Below are 24,425 nucleotides of genomic sequence, written 5' to 3' on the forward strand. Positions count from 1 at the left end.
CAGTCCGTTCAACTTTCCTTGATGGAGTCCAGACTGACAGAGAACATCAAAAACACAACAGGTAGAGTCATATTTCCAGCAGTTATTTAAGTATCTATTAATGATGTAGTAATGCGGTTGATATAGACTCTACTCAATAGTTGGAATACCGACCCATTAAATATATGAATAAATCCATTGTGAATGTCCATCAGCTCTGGAGGTCAGGCTGAGATCGAGTGAGACGCAACGGAAGCAGCTGCAGAATCACACTGCAGGTAACATCACCCACTCGCCAGGATTACTTTTAATAAATAGAAAAATAAACCATTAAAACAAACATGCTGCTTTGGCTGTTCAGCTCTAGAGGTCAGACTGAGAGTCAGTGAGGAAGATCTGGAGAACCTGAAGAGGGAGCATACAGGTAACGCTCTGAAGGTTAAAAAGTAACTGAATATTAGTACATTTCATCTTAATAAAGTGACACAAGGTTGAATATGATTGATTTGAGCTCTGATCGCAGATGTAATTCTTCTTCTAACTAAAGTTGTGGAGGATCTAGTGAGGTTCCCTGAGGAACTCCATCTTCCTGATGGTTATTGTAGGAACCTTTTTATAATTTCTAAATATAAAGGAATTCAAGCTCCACTATTCATAACATAATCAAATGCCTTGATTGGTATGTTGTAGTGGATGTACGTTTCTGCTTCTGCGGTATGTTTTCCCATAGAAGTCGTCAAAATGTCACAAGTCGTTTATTCTGATTTTTTGTGTTTTCAGTTCAGTCTGTCCAACTTTCCTTGGTGGAGTCCAGACTGACAGAGAACCACAACAACACAACAGGTATATCTATATTCACTTTATTAAACTAATGCCGCAAGTGTTAATCAGATGTCTACTGTTTTCTCCTCAGAGCTGGAGGTCAGACTGAGAGTCAGTGAGGAACATCTGGGGAACCTGAAGACTGAAAACACAGGTAACACTCTGAAGGTTCATATTCATGTGTTGTATAAATATATTCACAATGACATTCATACAACATTTAGAGAAACTACCTGTAGAGGATGTTAAGAGTTTAATGATGAGGGATCCAACATTGTTCCCTGAGGAACTCCGTCATGAACACGGAGGAAGCCTTATGGTTCTTGTGGGAACGTTAGGTTTAGAGGATTCTTTAAGGAACCTGCTTCTCCTCTGAGCTCAGTGAGAGACTAATAATATTGAGTTTTCGTATTTTTTTCAATTGATTACAATATGCGTTATTGTTATGATTTCCTAGACATTTGATGATTCTGATTTTGTGTTTTAGTTCAGTCCGTTCAACTTTCCTTGATGGAGTCCAGACTGACAGAGAACCTCAACAACACAACAGGTAGAGTCATATTTCCAGCAGTTATTTAAGTATCTATTAATGATGTAGTAATGCGGTTGATATAGACTCTACTCAATAGTTGGAATACCGACCCATTAAATATATGAATAAATCCATTGTGAGTGTCCATCAGCTCTGGAGGTCAGGCTGAGATCGAGTGAGACGCAACGGGAGCAGCTGCAGAATCACACTGCAGGTAACATCATCCACTCGCCAGGATTACTTTCAATAAATAGAAAAATAAACCATTAAATCAATCATGCTGCTTTGGCTGTTCAGCTTTAGAGGTCAGACTGAGAGTCAGTGAGGAAGATCTGGAGAACCTGAAGAGGGAGCATACAGGTAACGCTCTGAAGGTTAAAGAGTAACTGAATATTAGTACATCTTATCTTAATAAAGTGACACAAGGTGGAACATGATTGATTTGAGCTCTGATCGCAGATGTAATTCTTCTTCTAACTAAAGTTGTGGAGGATCTAGTGAGGTTCCCTGAGGAACTCCATCTTCCTGATGGTTATTGTAGGAACTTTTTTATAATTTCTAAATATAAAGGAATTCAAGCTCCACTATTCATAACATAATCAAATGCCTTGATTGGTATGTTGTAGTGGATGTACGTTTCTGCTTCTGCGGTATGTTTTCCCATAGAAGTCGTCAAAATGTCACAAGTCGTTTATTCTGATTTTTTGTGTTTTCAGTTCAGTCTGTCCAACTTTCCTTGGTGGAGTCCAGACTGACAGAGAACCACAACAACACAACAGGTATATCTATATTCACTTTATTAAACCGATGCCACAAGTGTTAATCAGATGTCTACTGTTTTCTCCTCAGAGATGGAGGTCAGACTGAGAGTCAGTGAGGAACATCTGGGGAACCTGAAGATTGAAAACACGGGTAACACTCTGAAGGTTTATATTCATGTGTTGTATAAATATATTCACAATGACATTCATACAACATTTAGAGAAACTACCTATAGAGGATGTTAAGAGTTTAATGATGAGGGATCCAACATTGTTCCCTGAGGAACTCCGTCATGAACACGAAGGAAGCCTTATGGTTCTTGTGGGAACGTTAGGTTTTAGAGGATTCTTTAAGGAACCTGCTCCTCCTCTGAGCTCAGTGAGAGACTAATAATATTGAGTTTTCGTATTTTTTTCAATTTATTACAATATGCGTTATTGTTATAATTTCCTAGACATTTGATGATTCTGATTTTGTGTCTCAGTTCAGTCTGTTCAACTTTCCTTGGTGGAGTCCAGACTGACAGAGAACCTCAACAACACAACAGGTAGAGTCATATTTACAGCAGTTATTTAAGTATCTATTAATGATGTAGTAATGCGGTTGATATAGACTCTACTCAATAGTTGGAATACCGACCCATTAAATATATGAATAAATCCATTGTGAGTGTCCATCAGCTCTGGAGGTCAGGCTGAGATCGAGTGAGACGCAACGGGAGCAGCTGCAGAATCACACTGCAGGTAACATCACCCACTCGCCAGGATTACTTTCAATAAATAGAAAAATAATAACAATAGTAGGAATTCAAGCTCCACTATTCATAACATAATCAAATGCCTTGATTGGTATGTTGTAGTAGATGTATGTTTCTGCGTCTGCGGTATGTTTTTCATCATCAGTGATATTGAAAAAAAGTTGAATTTGAAATAAATAGCCTATGCATTTGTAAACTGTTTAAATGGTAGTTGTTGCTGAAAGATTGAGGAAGAAGGATTTGAAAGTTGAACTTTGAGAGGATTTGAAAAAAAAAATCCATTGGGAACCATTTAAGAAATAGTATGAAAGGTACAAAGCTGAAAAGTAAAAGTGGCTCAGTTGTTTAATAGCTGAAAGTTTGCAGGACTTGAAAGGTGCGACGGAAGAAATAGAATAAGTTGAATAAAGATTCAAGCAACAATAAGTGGTTGAGAAATATTGCCATCAGAATATTAAACCGGTTTTTATTACGTTAGAACATTAATATCAAACTTATTCTCGAGGTGAGCTGAAGGTGGCGTTCTCAGCTGGTCTAACTGACCTAGGATCAGTCGGACCATTTGACGAGGAGAGGACTCTGATCTTCTCCAAGACCATCACCAACATCGGCCGAGCCTACAACCAGACTGCAGGTAAACCCCGTCCCGCTAAGACCCCGTCCCCTTAGGACCGTTACAACCTAGAGAAGGACTCGTGTTGACGGTCACCTGCTCTGTGTCTCTCAGGTGTCTTCACCGCTCCGATCAGAGGACTTTACTTCTTCAGCTTTACGGCCACAGATTACCTGAAGGGGTACATGGGTCTCCACCTGTACAGGAACAACCAGCCTATCGTCTTCAGCCTGGACCTGAACGACCATGGTGGCTACGCGTCCACGTCCTGCGGCGTGGCGCTCCAGCTCGAGGCAGGCGACGGCGTTCGCCTCAGCCTGCCGGCCAGCTACCGGCTCTACGACGACTCGCGGAACTTCAGCCTCTTCTCCGGCTTCCTGCTGTTCCCACTCTGACCCCGAAACAGCGAGAGCTCCTCTCAGCAACACACTCACTTTAGGTATCAGACCGGACTTTTATTTTAGGGCCCTGGGATGGACTAACGCCTGAATAATAACGATTTAAGAAAATTAACTCAAACTTTTATTACATTTTGATAAAAACAGAAACTTAACTTTGACCTGTTTGTTAGTGTTAAAATATTAAAGTGTTGCTTTGATGCCATACAAAAACATCAAGGTGTGACCTCTGGAGACAAAGAGTCTGATCAGTAGAATAAACACAAACTACAAATGTTGTTGAGTTTCAAGTGAACTCAGGAACAAAGATTTACATCAAATAAAATGTTACACAGTTTGTCTTCTTCTCTTTGTCTCTGCGGTCCAACATATCATCTTATCAAATAAAACACTCGGTGCTGAAACATCCTTAAAAAAACACGACTCAAGAGAAACTTTTGTCCTTAAAGGTTCCAAAAGATGGAAGTCGTTCCTTTAAGACGAGAGAGATTGTTGCATACAAATAAAGAAGGCGAAGAAAAGTGGATTCAGATCTTCATCTGTGGAGACGAGGAGGAGACAAGAAGGTAGAGGTCCGAGGAGAAGAGAAAATAAGAAGACAGTAGTAAGAAAGAAGAGAAGGAATAATTGGACAGGAAGCTGAGGAGGAGAAGATGAGGAGCATCAGTGGCGCGTCTCCATATTGTCCATCCTGCGGTGAACCGCCTGCAGCAGCAGCAGAGAATATTCCTCCAGCAGAGCTGCCGTCTTCCCCTCCCCCACTTCCCCGAGCCCCCCCCCTGCTCCCAGCACGGCCGACGCGCCGACCGGCAGACAGTTGAGCTCCGCCCTCATGGCCTGGAAGGCCTCGGATAGGATGCCTGCCATTTGACGCTGGTCGGGGGAGGAGCCACTCACCTGGAGGAGAGAGACCGGTGAAGAAGATGTCAGATCTCACCTGACAAATGATGGGTTCTTTTTATATTAAAAAGTCAAAGTGAATCCGGGAAATGTACCACAACCCTCCACTTCCTGTTAAACAACTTCTGATTCTTTAAAGTGAAGTCGAAGCTTCATCTGTAAACATGAGTTTATGGTCTCAGTCTCTAGTCTTCTTCATGCAGCATGATGTTCATTTAGTGAATTATGGTCCGTGTGGAGTCAGACAGACCATAAAGCAGGGGACGCTTTAGGGCGGGGCTACACGCTGACTGACAGACGTTTTAAAGGATGAGTTCACGTAAAACGTCTGTAATTTATGAACTTCAGGTATAAAGGTGACGACTTGCCTTCCTATACAGGTGTGTTGCTCTCTTGAAACAACTCTGCAGCTCATTGGTCAGAGCTCTGCAGGTCTCCACACTGATTGGCTGGTCTGATCACACACACACACACACACACACACACGCACACACACGCACACAGAGAGAGGGGTTAGGTCACTCTACCAACAACACACAACGGTTCAAAATCTTACATTAGGGAAACATCAAAGCCTTAGAAACAAACCGTTTCTAAGGCTTTGATGTCAGGAGGAAGAGGAGGGGGCGGAGCCAAGAGGTGACAGGATGAAGGAAGTTCAAACCTGCGTAGTCTGGTAGCTCTCTGATGCCGCCACCGCCTGCAGGAGTCTGAGGCTCCTCCCCCTGCCGGGGGGGAGTCAGTGGGGAGGCGGAGCCCGGAGGAAGCCACACAGAGGAGAAGGAGGCGAGGGAGGGCTTGTCAGGGAGCGGTCTGCTGTTGCCGGGTATCCGGGCCTGGAGGCCACGAGGGAAAGGGGCCGCCTGGTTACCATGGTTACTTAGAGACGAGGAGGCAGCAACGACAACGGGAACAATGGCAGCCTGGGGGGGCGTGGCCTGAGCAGTGTTGGAGGGCACCACAGCAGCAAGAGGGGGCGTGTCTTTGATCTGAGAGGAGGGGGTCACTGTCGACAATGAAGATGATATCACTGGGGGCTCCTCGCCAAAGTCTGACATGTTGATTTCGTCGCCCACTGAGACGGAGCGAGACATTTTGGCCATGGAGCTCGCCGTTGGGCTCATGTAGGAGCGCAACGGCGCCAGCGTGGAGGAGGAGGACTTCCTCAGGATGCCGCTAGCAGACAAAGTTGTGGGCAAGATTGCGGCCTCCTGTAGGGGGGAGCTGGGTGTGTGAGGGGCCGGTAGGGTAGTGGGGCGCTGCAGGAGAGGGAGCAGCTGAGGTCGGCCCTCTGTGGGGGGACAAGAGGTCGAGAGGGACGAATCACCTGAGCGAGAGACGGAGAGGTTTGGGTCATTATCCAACTCACCCGTGCTTCTAGAGCAGAGAACTCAAAGAGGTGCTTTTAAAAGGAAATAATGTGACTGTTGATTGTGATTTAAATAGATGATAGACTGGTATCAATATCTGCATGTAATCAATACACAACTAACCCACTACTGTAAAAACTAACACAGATGCGTTTTGAATCACAGCCGTCTGTTTTAGCTTCTGGGTCTGGATCCGGACCGCGGTCCGCCAGTTACTGACCCCTGTTCTAGACCTTCTGTGTGTCACCTGTGTCGGTCAGCAGGTTTTGGACTGACTGAGCCTTCCGAAGTCCGGACAAGGAACTCAGATGTGAGGCGGCGGCTCGGGCCGTCGGGCCCAGATTCCTCTTTGACTCCACCGCGGTTTGGACCTTCTTCTTTAGTGGGTTGGGGCGGTGGGTCGGCTGTGCCGCCACCTGGAGGTGACCTGCACCCTGCTGGTTCTGTGCCTGGTCGTAAGCTGAGGAGGTTTGGTCCTGGTTCCACGAGACCCTCCGGTCCTGGTTCTCATCCATCAGAGGGCGGACCTCTGAGACCAGAGGACGGGCCTTCACCTCCTCTCCTCCTCGGGTGGTCCGAGATGGGAGAGGAAACAGAGTCCGACTGAGGAGGAGAAACAGTACCTGGAGGTTCTAGTCTCAGTTGACTACTGATATGCTGAGTCATTACAAAGTGTGGATCTGATGTTTTACCTTCCAGCTGGATTTTGGGAGAGGAACCTGGAGGAGATGCTGATGCTCTCGCTGGAGCTGTGAGAAGCTTTGCTTGGACTTCCTGTCAATACACAGTTTATATTTTAATCCTCCAGATTATCGCAGAGGGCAAGAATGTCGGATACAGAGACAAAGTTCAGTTAAACCAAATCTTGAACTTCTCCAGAGTCCAGATGTTGCTGTGTGTTACAGACCTGGTTTTGAGAGGTTGGCCAGCGTTACAAAGTGTTCCTTCAGAAAGGCTTCCTGGTCTGGAGTCTGGGGAACCAGTTGAGAGGTCATGACATCTGGTCCTCCTCCTGCTGCGCCTCCTCCGTCCTCGTCCTCCTCCAGCTCAGAGGAGTTTCCATCCACACTGAGAGGCTCTGAGTCTACGAGGACGGAGACAGGTTAGGGGGTGAGAGACAGACAAGAGAGGTCTGTCTGCCTCGCTTCATCTGTCTGTCTCACCGTTTCCTGCAGGTTTGTCTCTCTGTATCTGTCTATGTCCTGCAGGTTTGTCTCTCTGTATCTGTCTATGTCCTGCAGGTTTGTCTCTCTGTATCTGTCCATGTCCTGCAGGTTTGTCTCTCTGTATCTGTCTATGTCCTGCAGGTGTGTCTCTCCGTATCTGTCTATGTCCTGCAGTTTTGTCTCTCTGTATCTGTCTATGTCCTGCAGCTGTGTCTCTCCTTATCTGTCTGTCTCCCGGTGTCGGTCTCACCATCTCCTGCAGGTCTCACTGGACTGGACAGCCTGGAGCTGAATCCCAGTGAGCAGCCGCTGTCTGGACTGGGTTTGTCCTGATGTTTGTCTGCAGCAGTAGGACACGCCTCCTTCACCTGGAACTCACTGACAGGAAGGGGCAGCGTTTAGAGGGGCGGCGTTCCAACATCCTACAAGCAGAATTAATTCACCTGGGACAAACTACTTCCTAAAATGGGACATTGAACTCTGACCCTGTTTATCATATTCAATTAATTGTCCTTAAATCCTTTTGTAAGGAGACGGTGTAAATATAAACGACCTGATGACCTGCTTGTGTTTCAATCTCTTCTCTCCTCTTTTTCTGCTTCTGTCTCTGCTGCCAAAAGCTCTTTCTACCGATCCAGAATCCAATCTTCATTTTCTAACCCAAAAAAACTATTTTCGATATTCTCCAACCTCCTCCAACCCCCTAGTCCTCCTCCCCCCTTCTTCTGGGTGACTGTCACTACTTTACCAAGAAAATAGCTGACATACGCTCCTCTTTCTCAAACCCACCTCCTACTTCTTGCTTCCCACTGGCTTCACCTCTATCGCCCTCACTTTCCTCTTTCACCCCCCCCGTCTCCTAACCAAGTTCTTACCCTAGTAACCTCTGACCCTCCGACCACCTGCCCTCTTGACCCCATTCCATCACATCTTCAACGGACGCTCCTACCGGGTAACCTGGAGAGGATCTGTGTCAGAACCTTGTCCTCTTACTACTGGAGTTCCTCAGGGTTCCGTCCTGGGTCCCCTCCTCTTCTCTCTCTACACCAACTCTCTCATTCGCTCACTTGGCTTCTCCTACCACAGCGATGCTGATGACACCCAACTAATTCTCTCCTTCCCTCACTCGGATCTCTGCCTGTCTGACTGACATCTCTCAGTGGATCCGCCCACCACCTGAAAATCAACCCCGACAAGATGGAACTACTTCTCTTTCCAGGAAAAGATTCTCCTTCACAGGACCTGACTGTTAACTTTGAGACTCCGTCTTAACGTCCACTTTGACTGCAGGAACCTCGGCGTGACGTCGACAGCCGACTCTCCCTGACTCCAACATCACTGACAACACCATCCTGTAGATACTCGCTCTACAACATGAGGAGAACACGTCCTCTTCTCACTCAGAAGGAGGTACTGATTCAGGCTCTTGTCGTCTCCCTCCTGGACTACTGTAACTCTCTCCTGCAGGTCTCCTGCTACCACCATTCCACCTCTGCAGCTCATCCAGAATGCAGCAGCTCCACTGGTCTTTAACCTTCCTAAGTTCTCCCTCAATCCTCCACTCCTCCAGTTCTAAACATGGTGCTCAGGTACCATGCTGTGAATGGATGGGGTCCAGCTCACATCCAGGACCTGGTCCAACCCGACACCCCGACCCGCACTCTCCGCTCTGCATGTGATAAACTGCTTGTTCCTCCTCACTGAGAGCAAAACACTCCACTAGATCTCCACTCTTTGCTGTCCTGCTCCTAAATGGTGGAAGGAGGTCTCTGAAGACATCAGGACCACAGAGAGCCTTCACATCTTCAGACTAAAGACACACCTCTTCAGACTCCACCTCCACTAACACACTAACTGTAGCACTTACATTGGACTTATAATGGTTCTTATCTACAGCAAGTTGTAAATTGAAGAAAGGATATCTGATTGTGGGTCAGAGTACAATCAACAGACCTTCCTGCCAGGCTCACTCTGTCCTCCCATTGGTCGGGATACAGAACCACAGCCTCCCCGTCGGGGCTCTGATTGGACAGCGGGATGAAGTCTGGCCTCTGATTGGTCCATGTCTCCCCGTCCTCTGCCTGGACACACAGAGAATATTTATAACTTCAAGGTGCTCAGCGGTGATGTGAGCTGGTACCTGAGCGAATTCAGCTGGAACGCTCACCCAGGCAGTGTTGACCTGCAGACTGACGGTGCTGCCCAGCTCCTGATTGGTCCTGTGAAGCCCCTCCCCCACACACTGGCCCATCCCACTCGGGCGACGGGGGTGGGGGCTGACCTCAACGGGGCGTGTCGTCTCCACCTGGGTAGGAGGGATAAAGGGGGCGCTTTAAACGCTGGATTTTCCTAATGGAGTCTGGTTGGTCGTAGTTTCTCCCCGAGAGCTTCCTGACCTCTCGCTCCACCCGCTGCTCCACCGGTCGGTCGCAGTACGAGTCCAGTAGCCTCAGGTCCAACATGGACTTCACCATCGGTGTGCCGTTACATGTCCTCCTGGACCAGCGGCGGCGGGGGAGGCGCTTCCCCGCCGCACCCTGAGGAGTCCCAGGAAGATTATTGTTTATACTGTTTATATTAGCGCTGCCAAAGTTAGCGCGTTAATCTGAGAGATTATTGTGGCTGAGATTAAGGCGATGAAACATTTTAAACGCAGCTTTGTTTCCTTCTGGTGTGCGTTGACCCCTGACCCCTGACTGCAGTCAGTTAGATGGAGAGAAGGGTCTCAAACAGGAAACGAATCACTTTAGGACTGATAGTGCCCGGAACATGTTGCTAGCTGCTAGGCTAAGCTAGCTGCTAGGCTACTTATCATCTCAACATCTACATTCAATGAGACTTTTGTCTTCTGGTCCTGTGAGGACATTAAACTCTGTAAACTAAATGTCTTCTCACCTTCTGTCCGAACTTTTCCTCAGACGTTTCTGTGGAACAAGCGAAAGAAAGTCATTTATGATCCGCTGCTGATCCGTAGTTTCATTTCATCAACATTATTATTATGAGAACAAAAGGTTCCACGTTAAGAGTTAATAACACCATCCCCATTGTTAGCTCGCTTTCATCGCTTTAGCATGCTGCGTCGCCACGGTAACCTGTCTCCTCCGGCAGGCATCCTGCTGTGACCATATAAGGACTCCGGCACTCCTCCTCCTCCTCTTCCTCTTCCTCCTCTTTGTCACTGTCAGACGACATGTTGACGACACGAGGAGACGACGCCTCCTGGCTACACACACACACACACACACACACACACACACACACAGTTAATTCAACAAGTTAGTTCTGGTAAATGATCACATAACAAACAACAGACACTTAAAGCCAAATGTTTACCTGAGGTTCACCACTTTTTGCTGAGGTGCATTCTGGGAGGTTTGAGTGATGCTGGAAGGTCGAAGGTCAGCGAGCCGCTGCCTCATCCTGATGGTCAACTCTGGACTGAGACGCCACACGAAGATGCAGCTACACACACGCACACACACACGCACACACAGGTTTGACTAAACTGTGTGAAATGGTTCCATGAGAGCTGATTGGAGGTCAGTGAGGACGCACCTGTCTCCAGAAACTGTGATCAGGTGTCTGCAGTCACTGCTGAACCTCAGACCTGTGACTATCTCTGAGAGAGACACACACTGTGAGTACACACACTGAGAGACACACACTGACAGTACGCACACTGAGAGTACACACACTGAGAGTACACACACACACACACACACACACGCACACTGTGAGTACACACACTGAGAGACACACACTGACAGTACGCACACTGACAGTACACACACTGAGAGTACACACACACACACACACACACACGCACACTGTGAGTACACACACTGAGAGACACACACTGACAGTACGCACACTGACAGTACACACACTGAGAGTACACACACACACACACACACACGCACACTGTGAGTACACACACTGAGAGACACACACTGACAGTACGCACACTGACAGTACACACACTGAGAGTACACACACACACACACACACACACGCACACTGTGAGTACACACACTGAGAGTACGCACACTGTGAGTACACACACTGAGAGTACACACACTGAGAGTACACACACACACACACACACACACGCACACTGTGAGTACGCACACTGTGAGTACACACACTGAGAGTACGCACACTGTGAGTACACACACTGAGAGTACGCACACTGTGAGTACACACACTGAGAGTACGCACACTGTGAGTACACACACTGAGAGTACACACACTGTGAGTACACACACTGAGAGACACACACTGAGAGTACACACACTGAGAGTACACACACACACACACACACACGCACACTGTGAGTACACACACTGAGAGACACACACTGACAGTACGCACACTGAGAGTACACACACTGACAGTACACACACTGACAGTACACACACACACTGAGAGTACGCACACTGACAGTACACACACACACACACGCACACTGAGAGTACGCACACTGTGAGTACACACACTGAGAGACACACACTGAGAGTACACACACACACACACACACACGCACACTGAGAGTACGCACACTGACAGTACACACACTGAGAGTACGCACACTCAGAGTACGCACACTGAGAGTACACACACACACACACACACACTGAGAGTACGCACACTGAGAGTACGCACACTGAGAGTACACACACACACACTGAGAGTACACACACTGAGAGTACGCACACTCAGAGTACACACACTGAGAGTACACACACTGAGAGTACACACACACACTGAGAGTACACACACTGAGAGTACGCACACTGTGAGTACACACACTACACAAGCACCATGGATCACAGGGGGCGTGTTTTTAAATGGTGGAACCAGGTCCTAAAGCCCTCCATGTACTGCGTCTCATGAACAATGTAGCACGATGCATCTAACCAGCAGTACGTAGAGTCTGTACTCAGGTGGTAACTCACCCGAGTGTCCGAACATGGTGGCCACGCACTCTCCAGAGTAGAAGTCAAATATGCTGATGTTCTTATCTGAACAGGAAGTGGCGATGTAGAGACCCGACGGGTCGATCTGTACCTGAAGGCAGCAGACGAGGGGCAGTTAGCGCCGCAAACACCTGCTGTCACTACGGAAACGCCACTACTCACCTTGATGAGAGTACCGTCTTCTCCCTGAGAGCCTTTATACATCTTCTTCTGTTTACCATTACTGATGTTAAAGATCCTGGGGGGGGGGGGGGGGGTCATCAATGTAATTCAAGGACACAAAGACAAGAATGTTTGCTGAACTGAGTCTCTCTCTACCGGATTCTGCGGTCCTGACAGCCCACCGCTGCGTACTTCCTGGTTGGTTCCACGTCCATGTCGTACAGAGTCGTCTTCCTCACTACGTGATGAGTGCGAGTGAACTCCAGCCCCTCCTCCACCTGAGGGGGGCGGGGGGAAGAAAATCATGTCTAAGGGCCGAGCGATTCACCTCCAGAACAACAGGTGGAGTCACGTGTTTTGTAGAAGACGACCTGGAGAGTCACGTCTTTGTGTGTGGAAGTCGCTGGTTGCTTTATTTATTTATCATAGACTTTATTGCCCCGTGCATCCACACTGCTGCTTTTCATCAAGGACACATTTGTCCCGTATTTTCCTCCACAACTTTGTTCCCCTCGTTTGTGGAGATCTCCCTCCATGAATCAGAGGCCATCCGGCGTCCTCATAGTCCGCCAATGACGGCTTGTACAAGCGCTCATATTTAAAAGCTCTTCAATCTGATCCGTTCTCTCGTAAACGTTCTTCCTTTTAATAACGGCCGTATTGTGCTGTGAAAACGGAGACGTGAGAAAGGTGTGAAAAGACACACAAGCGTCTCTGAAAACGCAGACGCATAAACGAGGCTTCAGGGTCCCTGTCTTTTGTCCTACCGGCTCCTTGCTGACTCCCCCCACGTTGAGACTCTCACCTGCTGAGCGGTGCGGAAGTAGACGCTCTTATCGGCCCCACAGCTGATCATCCTCACCTTCCCCTCATTGGCTGACAGACAGGAAGAACAGGTAGAGGTCAGAGCGATGACATAATTCATAGCGGCACCAACGTCAGAGGTCAGAGGTCACATTGTCTGACCGGCAAACCGGACGGCAGTGATGGAGGACGAGTGTTCGTCCAGCGTCTGGAGCAGACTGTAGTCTCTACCGGCATCGAGCACGTGGATCAGGCGATCCCGACTGGCTGTGGCTAACAGCTGGAGACCTGGGGGGGGGGAGAAGGTGATGTCACTCCTGCTGTGTGTGTAAAAGAATCACGACCTTAAACTGCTTGGACAAAAAAAGAGATCTGCGGTCGTGGCCGTATTTTTGTGCAGGTAATATGTTGTTAAATCGGTTTAAACTTAAATAAATTACCTGTACAGGTAGTTCTGTCTTGTTGTATCAATTTGTCCCGTTATTGACGCATCTAATGTGCAACCAGATGTTCAAATGTCTGTGATTTTTTAAAGCGAACATACGAACGCCATTTTTGACCATTTTTGACCAGACTAGTTTACATGTAGGGTTTGTAGTATGTAGTATGTAGTATGTAGTGTTTTCCCACCCGTGTCTGGTTTGGAGAACTCCAGGCAGAGGATCTCGGAGTCGTGAGCCTGAACATTCAGGATCTCCACCATTCCGTCCAGGTCATGGATCCTACAGTAGAAGAAGAAGAAAAGCAAGATGTCTGACACGTTCTGTGATGTAGCATTCTGATGTCTCAGGCTTTTATTGTGAAAGGTAGGAAGGGAAAGAGCTCACCTGAGGACTCCCATGCGGTCTCCAGAGGCCAGGTGCTGTCCATCAGGACTGACCCTCAGGGTCCTAATGCCCGCTCTGCTCTGGTCGGTTTGCAGCCCGTCTGAGCCCGATGACCCCCCCTTCTCCAGGTTTCCCCCCGTCACTGAGGTGCTGTCCGGGTCCAGGAGGGTGGAGACGTTGTCGTCCATGTAAATCACCTTCTGTAGATCCTGGGGGGGTCAAAGGTCAGTGTAGGTCAGGTTCCCAGGGTTAGATGAGGTGTAACAGGAGCTGCAGGTGTGTCTTCTCGTACCGGGCTCAGGATGTTCCTGGTGACGAGCTTGTGTCCCTCGGTGTTCCACAGGCGGATGGTGTTGTCTGAGGAGCAGGACAGGTACGATCCTGGGGGGAGACGTGCCTCCCCTCCCCCCTCCTCTGGGTACACCTGCAGGACGCACAATGGAACGTTTTAGAAAGCTACAGTTTGTTCACTAAATCAATGCCAGGGGCGAAAGACCAGGGGGCTTCAAATCAAATGTGTGGAGGAAATGTCCAGAAGATCATAATGTGACGACTCCTCACGAGCTCATCGAGCCTCACGGTGGCTTCACACGAGACGCTTTAGTGCTGCAGTGGGAAGATGAACAGAAACCAGTCCGTCCCTCACGGATCGAACGCTCCACTGTCCATTTCTTCCTCATTTTTCACTCGTCTTTTTCTAAAATGTTCTTTCTTTTCTTCCCACCGTCTTTTTATTTGTCATTTGCCGCGACCTCTCGTCTGTCATCGTCCTGCCTGTAACGCAGCGACTCCATTGGTCGAGTAGTATCACTCCTGTCTCGCGATCGAGTATCGCTTCTGGGTCCGGATCCGGACCGCGGTCCGCCAGTTAGTGACCTCAGTTTTAGAACAAAGGTTCTTTTTTCCAGACCAAAGCTTTTTTTTGAGACCCCAAATTTTTGTTTTGCAGCCAAAAATTCTGGTTTTATAAGCAAAACTAACCAATAATTATTCTCAGTTTATATATTTTTACTTACAAACTAGATTTTTGTTTGCAATGCAAGAAATTTCCTCTCAAAATGGGTTTTTTTGTTTGCATAATAAAGACACAGATCTACCATCATAGCAGTAGCAGCAACTATAGCGACAGCAGCTAACATTAGCATGTCAGGCTAACTTACATATTCAGTAGTAACTTAGTGCTTCCTTCCATTTATAACTCAACTCATTATTGTACCGTAGATTCTAGCAGAACGACTTTTGTCTAAAAGGCACATGAACGTCACGTGTAAGAGCCGAGGTGTGTCAGCTGATTGATGGGCGGGTCGGAACCTTTGGGGGCTCGGCAGGTGTTTCCAGCCGTGCCGGGTGGGTGTTTCTTAAATGTGCGACAGGAGAAAGTTGGCAAATAAATGGACTCGTTTTCAACTTAACACAGAGGCTACAGGACACAGAGGCTACAGGACACAGAGGCTACAGGACACAGAGGCTACAGGACACAGAGGCTACAGGACACAGAGGCTACAGGACACCGAGGCTACAGGACACAGAGGCTACAGGACACCGAGGCTACAGGACACAGAGGCTACAGGACACAGAGGCTACAGGACACACAGGCTACAGGACACAGAGGCTACAGGACACAGAGGCTACAGGACACAGAGGCTACAGGACACCGAGGCTACAGGACACAGAGGCTACAGGACACAGAGGCTACAGGACACAGAGGCTACAGGACACACAGGCTACAGGACACAGAGGCTACAGGACACAGAGGCTACAGGACACAGAGGCTACAGGACACAGAGGCTACAGGACTTTCATCCCTCAGGTTTCCGGACAAAGCGTCTGATGTGGTGCAGCAGATTGGAGCTGAACAGCACCATGACAAACATGACAACACGTTTGAATATATTCATGCATCTATGACTTGTTATTCCTGCAGACTGCTCCTTGACCTCTGACCTCTCGCTGGCCCACGTGTGGACCCACTGACCTCTAGGCTCCACACGCAGGACGAGTGGTAGAGGGCGGAGTAGAGTTTTCCCGCCCTGCGGGGGTCGCGGATGTCACGGACGTCCCACACGTAGACACTGTGGTCGTTGTAAACACACGACAGCCAGCAGCTGGCGGGGTCGTAGGTCACCGCCACCGTGTCCGGGTACCGGGCCTCCGGCCGGCCCGAGAACAGCTGACTGGGTAGAGGGGGGGGACAGAAGGACGGCTGATGGGGCTGTTTCCACGGTAACCTGTCTACGTGTCCATGGTTCAGTGTGTGTGTGTGCGTGCGCGGTACCTGGCGTCCACCATGCTCGCCACGTCGGCCCCCAGGCAGTGGGGGCGGGGCAGAGAGCACAGGAAGTGAAGGTTGACGGGGCTGAAGGCTCGAACCGTCCCGTCAGAGCAACCACAGAAGATCAGCTCGTCTGTGACGGACAGACAAGTGGCCTGAGACGCCTGTGGGGAGACACACAGGGAGACAGACAGGGGAGTCAGGTTGTCCACTGTGTCTCGCTGAGTCCTCAGGACACCACGAAGATGAAGACTGACTTTGTACCGTGTTGTTGTGAATGAAGAGAGAGAATGTGAGTGGAGGAGACAAAGAGGCTGTTTACTGAGTTTATTTGATGTATTTATACTCTAGTACTGAAAACTGGAGTACTGCAATTCTGGAATACTGTTGCACTGTAATACAGGGATACTGTAGTACAGTGGTACTATTACTGGTCAGTACGACCATATTAGTACCACAGTAGCAGCTGATGCTGCCTTCAGGCTCCTCTGTGAACCACAGTGTGCAGGAGAACAAGGTTTCTCAGCCAATCAGGTGGACTGAATGAATGAGCGCGTGCTGTGAAATCGACCAATGGGGTGAAAGGAGGCGGGCGTGTCTTCATCAGTCAGCTCAGCCAGTGAAGTTGAAGATGGAGATGATTTCAGTCTGATATAAAAACGTAATAGTTTATTAATAAATCAGTGTTTCCCCAAACATTGTAGTTAGAAATCTACAGTGATGAATGATTCACACGTCTGATTATCATCTTATTATTATCATTTCAATATTATTTTAGCCGTAGCAGCTAAGAAGCTAACTCTGTAGCTTCAATGGTCCAGCTACATACTGACGTTTAGGGCGAATGAGCTAATTAGCTTTTTAGCTATTGGGTTGTTTGACGCTAGAGGGAACCAAAACTGCTAAAAGGGTTTTATTGAAGGAATAAATCAAAATTGGCATCATTATGTCAGCAGGAAGACAGCATGTTGTCAGCTAGCTAGCGTGTTAGCTCAGGCGGTCGTGCTTTATAGTTTCTGTTCTGTACCAGCAGCTCCATATAACACGGTTCAGCTCACACGTAAAAAGTAATCAATCAATCTGGACTCATGTCGACTTTAGTTAGTTTGAGTCGTTGGTTCTGGAGTAAAACCTCACAGCCGGATGATGATGATAAATATGGAATTGGTCCATAATCAACGAGTCACAGGCTGAGCCAACCGAGTCCAGGTGAGGTGACGACTTACGGACGCAGAGTCGACTCTCTGCACAGGAAGCACGAAAAGAAGCAGAGGAACGTCAGGTTAAAGAGACACAGAGACTGTAAACGCCTGTGTCATCACGCCTGTGACATCACGCCTGTGACATCACGCCTGTGACATCACGCCTGTGACATCACGCCTAGAGGCTGAACTCACCCGCAGCTCCACCCATTTGTCGAGGAGGCGCCGGTCGTTGAACTCGCAGAGCAGGCCAGAGGAGGTGATGCAGAAGGTGGAGGAGGCCTGTCGGCCCCGCCCACACGCCACATCGCTGAAGAAGTTGTTCCTGAGCTCCCCCAGCAGCCCTGAGCGCCCCAGCAGGGGGACGGTGGCGTTGGCCTTGGAGGTCTTGCCGTGGTCCAGGTACCAGAACTTGACGTGGCGGTTGCCGGCGGTGACGAAGTAGGAGCTGTCGTCCGAGAAGGAGACAGCCGTCACTTTGCTGGACACCTTGTTGGCCGAGACGACCACGTTTTTCTGATAAATAGAACAAGTCAACAGAAGAAGAAGAAAGCAGTACCTTAGTGTTTGAGGGCTTCAATGCTGCGTGAAGCCTCACGGCCTCAGGGGGTAATTCTGCCACATAATAATAATAATAATAATAATAATAATAATAATAGGGTCTATTTGTATGTTTCCAGCCTCATCAGGATCCTGGCTGTTTGGGATGTCTTGTAGTTTCAGGAGATTCTTATGATCTCCACCTGATCAGTATCAGCTGGTCACTGAGGACGTTTCCTCCTCCGTCAAAAGAATAAAAACACACTTCGTTGATGAAGTCATCAATAACTCAAAGAGTTTCTTCATGTTTCTGTCCCCCTGCAGCACTGTCCCCCCTGTGCGTGTCCCGCCTGTGCGTGTCCCGCCTGTGCGTGTCCCGCCTGTGCGTGTCCCGCCTGTGCGTGTCCCCCCTGTGCGTGTCCCGCCTGTGCGTGTCCCGCCTGTGCGTGTCCCCCCTGTGCGTGTCCCCCCTGTGCGTGTCCCCCCTGTGCGTGTCCCCCCTGTGCGTGTCCCCCCTGTGTGTGTCTCACCTTCCAGCTCCACACGTTCACCATCATGTCGTGTTGGTATCCCACGCTGACGATGTACTTGCCGTTGGGGGAAAAGGACACGCAGGAGACGCCGTATTTATGCTGATGAAGCTCAGAGACCTGAAGCCGCTCTGAGACGTCCCAGACCCGAACCGCCGGCATGTGACCGCTCTGAGGAAGAGGAAGACAAACGGTCCGTCCTGTTGTCCTTCTGGTGGATCGATAAATCAATCAAGTGACTCACTTCTCCGGTGACGACGTACTTCCCGTCTGGAGAAAAGGCCAACGTGGTGATGGCTTTCCTGAACAGGTTAACCATGCATATCATTGGTGCTATGAATCATGGGAAATGGAGTTCCTATGTCGAACTATAGCAACAACAACAAAAATGCAAATATAATAAACAAATAAAGTAAAAAGACGAGAAAAGTGACGGAGCTTCACCTGCAGCTGTTGAAGATGTGAAGCTGTTTGTTTTTCCGAGGATTCAGCAGGACGACGACACACCTGCAGACACACAACAATGCTGGTAAACATTTACAGGCATTTCACACTGTACAGGTCTGAAAGACAACAAGGACACGACAACAAGACAAAAACAACACGACAACACAAAAAAAACAACACGACAACACTACAAAAACAACACAACACGAAAAAACAAGACGACAACAAGACAAAAACAACACGACAACAAGACAAAAACAACACACCACTCACAGGAAAATGACCAAAACCTGGTTTTATTTTATTTAAAACTATTTTAAAGAGTGTTTCTGCTCATGTTCTCACTCACACACACACACACACACACACACACACACACACACTCTGCTGTGTAAACAGTCAGCGGCTTTAATGAGTCTCTTTTTGGTGACTCAGTCTGTCCAACCTGAACCTCCATAAACAGCTCTCAGTGTGGACCAGTCTGTCTCTCTCTCTCTCAGTGTGGACCAGTCTGTCTCTCTCTCTCTCAGTGTGGACCAGTCTGTCTCTCTCAGTGTGGACCAGTCTGTCTCTCTCAGTGTGGACCAGTCTGTCTCTCTCTCTCAGTGTGGACCAGTCTCTCTCTCTCAGTGTGGACCAGTCTCTCTCTCTCAGTGTGGACCAGTCTGTCTCTCTCAGTGTGGACCAGTCTCTCTCTCTCAGTGTGGACCAGTCTGTCTCTCTGTCTCTCAGTGTGGACCAGTATCTCTCTCTCAGTGTGGACCAGTCTCTCTCTCTCAGTGTGGACCAGTCTGTCTCTCTCAGTGTGGACCAGTCTCTCTCTCTCAGTGTGGACCAGTCTGTCTCTCTCAGTGTGGACCAGTCTGTCTCTCTCTCTCTCAGTGTGGACCAGTCTGTCTCTCTCTCTCTCAGTGTGGACCAGTCTGTCTCTCTCTCTCTCAGTGTGGACCAGTCTGTCTCTCTCAGTGTGGACCAGTCTGTCTCTCTCAGTGTGGACCAGTCTGTCTCTCTCTCTCAGTGTGGACCAGTCTCTCTCTCTCAGTGTGGACCAGTCTCTCTCTCTCAGTGTGGACCAGTCTGTCTCTCTCAGTGTGGACCAGTCTGTCTCTCTCAGTGTGGACCAGTCTCTCTCTCTCAGTGTGGACCAGTCTGTCTCTCTCAGTGTGGACCAGTCTGTCTCTCTCAGTGTGGACCAGTCTGTCTCTCTCTCTCTCAGTGTGGACCAGTCTCTCTCTCTCAGTGTGGACCAGTCTGTCTCTCAGTGTGGACCAGTCTCTCTCTCAGTGTGGACCAGTCTGTCTCTCTCAGTGTGGACCAGTCTGTCTCTCTCAGTGTGGACCAGTCTGTCTCTCTCTCTCTCAGTGTGGACCAGTCTCTCTCTCTCAGTGTGGACCAGTCTCTCTCTCTCAGTGTGGACCAGTCTGTCTCTCTCAGTGTGGACCAGTCTGTCTCTCTCTCTCTCAGTGTGGACCAGTCTGTCTCTCTCTCTCTCAGTGTGGACCAGTCTGTCTCTCTCTCTCTCTCAGTGTGGACCAGTCTGTCTCTCTCAGTGTGGACCAGTCTGTCTCTCTCAGTGTGGACCAGTCTGTCTCTCTCTCTCAGTGTGGACCAGTCTCTCTCTCTCAGTGTGGACCAGTCTCTCTCTCTCAGTGTGGACCAGTCTGTCTCTCTCAGTGTGGACCAGTCTCTCTCTCTCAGTGTGGACCAGTCTGTCTCTCTCAGTGTGGACCAGTCTGTCTCTCTCAGTGTGGACCAGTCTGTCTCTCTCTCTCTCAGTGTGGACCAGTCTCTCTCTCTCAGTGTGGACCAGTCTGTCTCTCAGTGTGGACCAGTCTCTCTCTCAGTGTGGACCAGTCTGTCTCTCTCAGTGTGGACCAGTCTGTCTCTCTCAGTGTGGACCAGTCTGTCTCTCTCTCTCTCAGTGTGGACCAGTCTCTCTCTCTCAGTGTGGACCAGTCTCTCTCTCAGTGTGGACCAGTCTGTCTCTCTCAGTGTGGACCAGTCTGTCTCTCTCTCTCAGTGTGGACCAGTCTGTCTCTCTCAGTGTGGACCAGTCTCTCTCTCTCAGTGTGGACCAGTCTGTCTCTCTGTCTCTCAGTGTGGACCAGTATCTCTCTCTCAGTGTGGACCAGTCTGTCTCTCTCAGTGTGGACCAGTCTCTCTCTCTCAGTGTGGACCAGTCTGTCTCTCTCAGTGTGGACCAGTCTGTCTCTCTCTCTCTCAGTGTGGACCAGTCTGTCTCTCTCTCTCTCAGTGTGGACCAGTCTGTCTCTCTCTCTCTCAGTGTGGACCAGTCTGTCTCTCTCAGTGTGGACCAGTCTGTCTCTCTCAGTGTGGACCAGTCTGTCTCTCTCTCTCAGTGTGGACCAGTCTCTCTCTCTCAGTGTGGACCAGTCTCTCTCTCTCAGTGTGGACCAGTCTGTCTCTCTCAGTGTGGACCAGTCTGTCTCTCTCAGTGTGGACCAGTCTCTCTCTCTCAGTGTGGACCAGTCTGTCTCTCTCAGTGTGGACCAGTCTGTCTCTCTCAGTGTGGACCAGTCTGTCTCTCTCTCTCTCAGTGTGGACCAGTCTCTCTCTCTCAGTGTGGACCAGTCTCTCTCTCTCAGTGTGGACCAGTCTGTCTCTCAGTGTGGACCAGTCTCTCTCTCAGTGTGGACCAGTCTGTCTCTCTCAGTGTGGACCAGTCTGTCTCTCTCAGTGTGGACCAGTCTGTCTCTCTCTCTCTCAGTGTGGACCAGTCTCTCTCTCTCAGTGTGGACCAGTCTGTCTCTCAGTGTGGACCAGTCTCTCTCTCAGTGTGGACCAGTCTGTCTCTCAGTGTGGACCAGTCTCTCTCTCAGTGTGGACCAGTATCTCTCTCTCAGTGTGGACCAGTCTGTCTCTCTCAGTGTGGACCAGTCTCTCTCTCTCAGTGTGGACCAGTCTGTCTCTCTCAGTGTGGACCAGTCTCTCTCTCTCTCTCTCAGTCAAAGGAGAGACAGACTTGTCCACCAACTCTGTCTCTCCTTTGACTCTCAGCAGAAGGAAGAAGAAGACACAGCTGATTGTTTTGTTTTGACGCCCTGTGACATCATCGTCTGAGGAGGTGGGAGCCAATCAGAGCAGAGAAGAACAGCGACACACACTCATGCTCGTATTCCTGCCCTTGTGAGGACCACCCTTTGTCACCTCCGTGTTGAAAGGTTTCTGGAGTCTCGTGGAAGATAAAAGAGCAGGACTCCTAACGAGCCGCTGTGTGTGTGTGTGTGTGTGTGTGTGTGTGTGTGTGTGTGTGTGTGTGTGTGTGTGTGTGACGCCTTTAATCTGATAATCTGATGATGTCATTAGTCTTTAGAATCCTGAACATATCTGAGGCTTTAATCCTCTGAACATGAAGCAGCAGATACACAACAAGTGTGTTGCTCACGCTTCTCTTATCGCTTCAAGTCCTTTTACTGACAACACTTTGACAGAAGTGCGTCCACTTTAACGCACAACGATGAAACTTCATCATTTCAGTGATTCTGTCAACGTGCTCAACCGAACGCTTCCACTGCTCCAGAACGGTGTTCTCACCCGGCAGGATAAGCCAACAGTCCGGTCCGCGGGTCGCAGGCTAGAGCTCGGTTCCCCGGAGCCGTGATTCCCAAAACTTTCTCCAAGGTCACCTGGAGGGCAGAGGTCACGAAAGGTCATTGATCAGACAGGGAAGCAGAGCTACAACAGTAAGTGGACCAATCACATTGCTGTGTGGTCCGTCAATAACAGCTGTTAGCATGTTAGCACGTAATCAGCGTGCTGCCTCTGCGTTTTGGTGAAGTATTGTGCAACTCGATGAATCATCAGCTGACTTTATTCACGCCGTTGTCTACAGGCTAAAACCGACCCACAATCCTTCAGGGCGAGGAAGTTACCGTCACTAATGACAGTTCAACTGTAACATGAGTTAAAGCGCATCAATCGTTTTTAAAAAGAGACATTTCTGCGTAATTACACACGTCTTTCTTCTTCTGTGGTGAATCGCTGGGTGGCGCCTCACATTTACACGGCCCTTTACGGGGTCCCAACCCTCAGGTTGAGGAGGTCTTGTTTTCTTAGAAGCGGCGCATTCTGGGAGCTTTAGAGGCTACTCGCAGAGGGACAAACAGACGGGCGGACTGGGCGAACGGGAAGCTGGCTGAGCTTCAATCAGTTAACGAGAGAACTGGTTCTGGAGAACCACATCACGGTCAGACTGGACCTTCAGAAACACCCCACAAGTTTCTATTTTGTAATTCCCTCCTAAATACGTGGAGGGCTGTGGGGATTAGTTAACAAATGAAAGTAAAATATCTATTACCTATTCTAATTTATGAGCAAAGCTAACTGAACCGTTTTTGTCTGAATGTTTCAAAATGAGCGAAATTATGTTAAATAATCTAAATAATCACTATTTTCGATTGATTTATTGATCAATCGACTAATCGTTTCCTTCCAAAGTGAAAGATATGTCACAAATCAAAGAGATAAAACATATCCAGCAAGTTAAGAATCAAAAAATAATTTCGTAAATTGACAGTGTGCGCATGCGCCGCGCGGCGTCCACCTTGCCGCTCAGGTCCTCTTTGTGCCGCGCCGCGCCGCTCCGCCGCCTCAGTTTGATGGACGGAGACCGCAGCAGGTTCTTGATGCGGCTCCGGATCGTGCCGCTTCCCTCCGCGGCCATCGCGCGGCTAGCTGACGCGGCTAGCTGACGCAGCTAGCTGACGCGGCTAGCTGCGTCTCTCAGCGGCTGGAGCTCCTGTCTGTCGCGCGCTCCTCCCGTCAGTCATGCCGTCAGCGGGCCGAGCCGAGCCGAGGATTGGGAGAGTCTATCTAGGGTTCTGGTTCGGGGCTGATCCGGGCTACGGAATCCGGTTCCGCTCCGCATCTTATTCCTCCGCCGCTGCGGAGACACGATGAAGAGGAGGCGGCTTGTTCACAGGAGCCGGACCGGACTGAGCCGAGCGTCAAGACCGCGTGCGGCAACGTCACGGACACTTCCGGCCTGGCTTTTCAGAATAACGCTGCAAGGGACTCTGACTGAGCGGTTATGGAAAGTAGACCTTCAGTTTTGGTTTTACAACAACTTTCCGTCATAGAGATTATATGAAATGATATAAAGTACTAACTACACGATCGCAGTATTATGCAGCGGTACTTTCGCTCCAGTACGAGAACGACACCGCCGTGATTTTATTTCAACTCTAGATCCTGTGTTTGTTCCGAAGCTTGTTGACGCTTCAACGGACAAAACGTCCAGCGGCAGCGCCGCCCAGCGGCAGACACGCGAACTACAGCTCAGCGCGGGATGTTTGTCCGACACACGATAGACACATTAATACATTTAATTGACAAATGGACACAGG

General features: G+C 49.1%; 2 protein-coding genes and 1 long non-coding RNA gene across 4 annotated transcripts; 2 read left to right on the forward strand and 1 right to left on the reverse strand.

Annotated features, from left to right (window-relative positions):
* Window positions 1–337: 337 nt before the first annotated feature.
* On the forward strand, window positions 338–955 carry LOC144388369 (uncharacterized). The gene is made up of 3 exons (XR_013452718.1): window positions 338–403; window positions 760–822; window positions 893–955. It is a non-coding gene; the product is annotated as an uncharacterized LOC144388369 (long non-coding RNA).
* Window positions 956–1,311: 356 nt separating this feature from the next.
* Window positions 1,312–4,199, forward strand: LOC120833034 (cerebellin-1). Its single transcript, XM_078089518.1, has 8 exons — window positions 1,312–1,351; window positions 1,631–1,693; window positions 2,050–2,112; window positions 2,183–2,245; window positions 2,580–2,642; window positions 2,776–2,838; window positions 3,358–3,486; window positions 3,580–4,199. The coding sequence occupies exons 1-8, from the start codon at window positions 1,312–1,314 to the stop codon at window positions 3,858–3,860; spliced, it is 765 nt and encodes a 254-aa protein (XP_077945644.1). The 3' UTR covers window positions 3,861–4,199.
* mapkbp1 (mitogen-activated protein kinase binding protein 1) lies at window positions 3,965–24,420 on the reverse strand. Of its 2 annotated transcripts, XM_078089161.1 has the most exons (31): window positions 23,624–24,420; window positions 22,615–22,706; window positions 19,057–19,119; window positions 18,857–18,914; window positions 18,613–18,783; window positions 17,738–18,058; window positions 17,567–17,584; window positions 16,344–16,504; window positions 16,044–16,242; window positions 14,361–14,492; window positions 14,069–14,277; window positions 13,872–13,963; window positions 13,404–13,529; window positions 13,243–13,313; window positions 12,594–12,715; window positions 12,438–12,513; window positions 12,255–12,366; window positions 10,855–10,918; window positions 10,633–10,761; window positions 10,392–10,522; window positions 10,195–10,223; window positions 9,696–9,836; window positions 9,467–9,604; window positions 9,253–9,380; window positions 7,550–7,677; window positions 7,041–7,217; window positions 6,826–6,907; window positions 6,381–6,736; window positions 5,428–6,090; window positions 5,132–5,217; window positions 3,965–4,760 (listed from the first exon to the last, which is right to left on the reverse strand). In XM_078089161.1, exons 1-31 carry the CDS (start codon window positions 23,741–23,743, stop codon window positions 4,527–4,529), a joined length of 4,629 nt encoding a protein of 1,542 aa, XP_077945287.1. In that variant the 5' UTR covers window positions 23,744–24,420; the 3' UTR covers window positions 3,965–4,526. The 2 variants fall into 2 exon arrangements, with proteins under 2 accessions (XP_077945287.1, XP_077945288.1); XM_078089162.1 differs by lacking the exon at window positions 17,567–17,584.
* Window positions 24,421–24,425: the final 5 nt, after the last annotated feature.

Source organism: Gasterosteus aculeatus, chromosome 15, assembly GCF_964276395.1.
Source record: "Gasterosteus aculeatus chromosome 15, fGasAcu3.hap1.1, whole genome shotgun sequence".
NCBI lineage: Eukaryota > Metazoa > Chordata > Actinopteri > Perciformes > Gasterosteidae > Gasterosteus > Gasterosteus aculeatus.

Excerpts from the sequence above, each read along its gene's own strand:
- mapkbp1 (XM_078089161.1), bottom strand. The coding sequence starts at position 23,743 with ATGGCCGCGGAGGGAAGCGGCACGATCCGGAGCCGCATCAAGAACCTG. Across the intron at positions 16,243-16,343 it reads GCGAGCATGGTGGACGCCAG|TCAGCTGTTCTCGGGCCGGC; the intron begins GTACCGCGCACG and ends CCCTCTACCCAG. Across the intron at positions 14,493-16,043 it reads CCTGCGTGTGGAGCCTAGAG|GTGTACCCAGAGGAGGGGGG; the intron begins GTCAGTGGGTCC and ends TGCGTCCTGCAG.
- LOC120833034 (XM_078089518.1), top strand. The coding sequence starts at position 1,312 with ATGGAGTCCAGACTGACAGAGAACCTCAACAACACAACAG. Across the intron at positions 2,113-2,182 it reads GAACCACAACAACACAACAG|AGATGGAGGTCAGACTGAGA; the intron begins GTATATCTATAT and ends TTTTCTCCTCAG. Across the intron at positions 2,643-2,775 it reads GAACCTCAACAACACAACAG|CTCTGGAGGTCAGGCTGAGA; the intron begins GTAGAGTCATAT and ends AGTGTCCATCAG.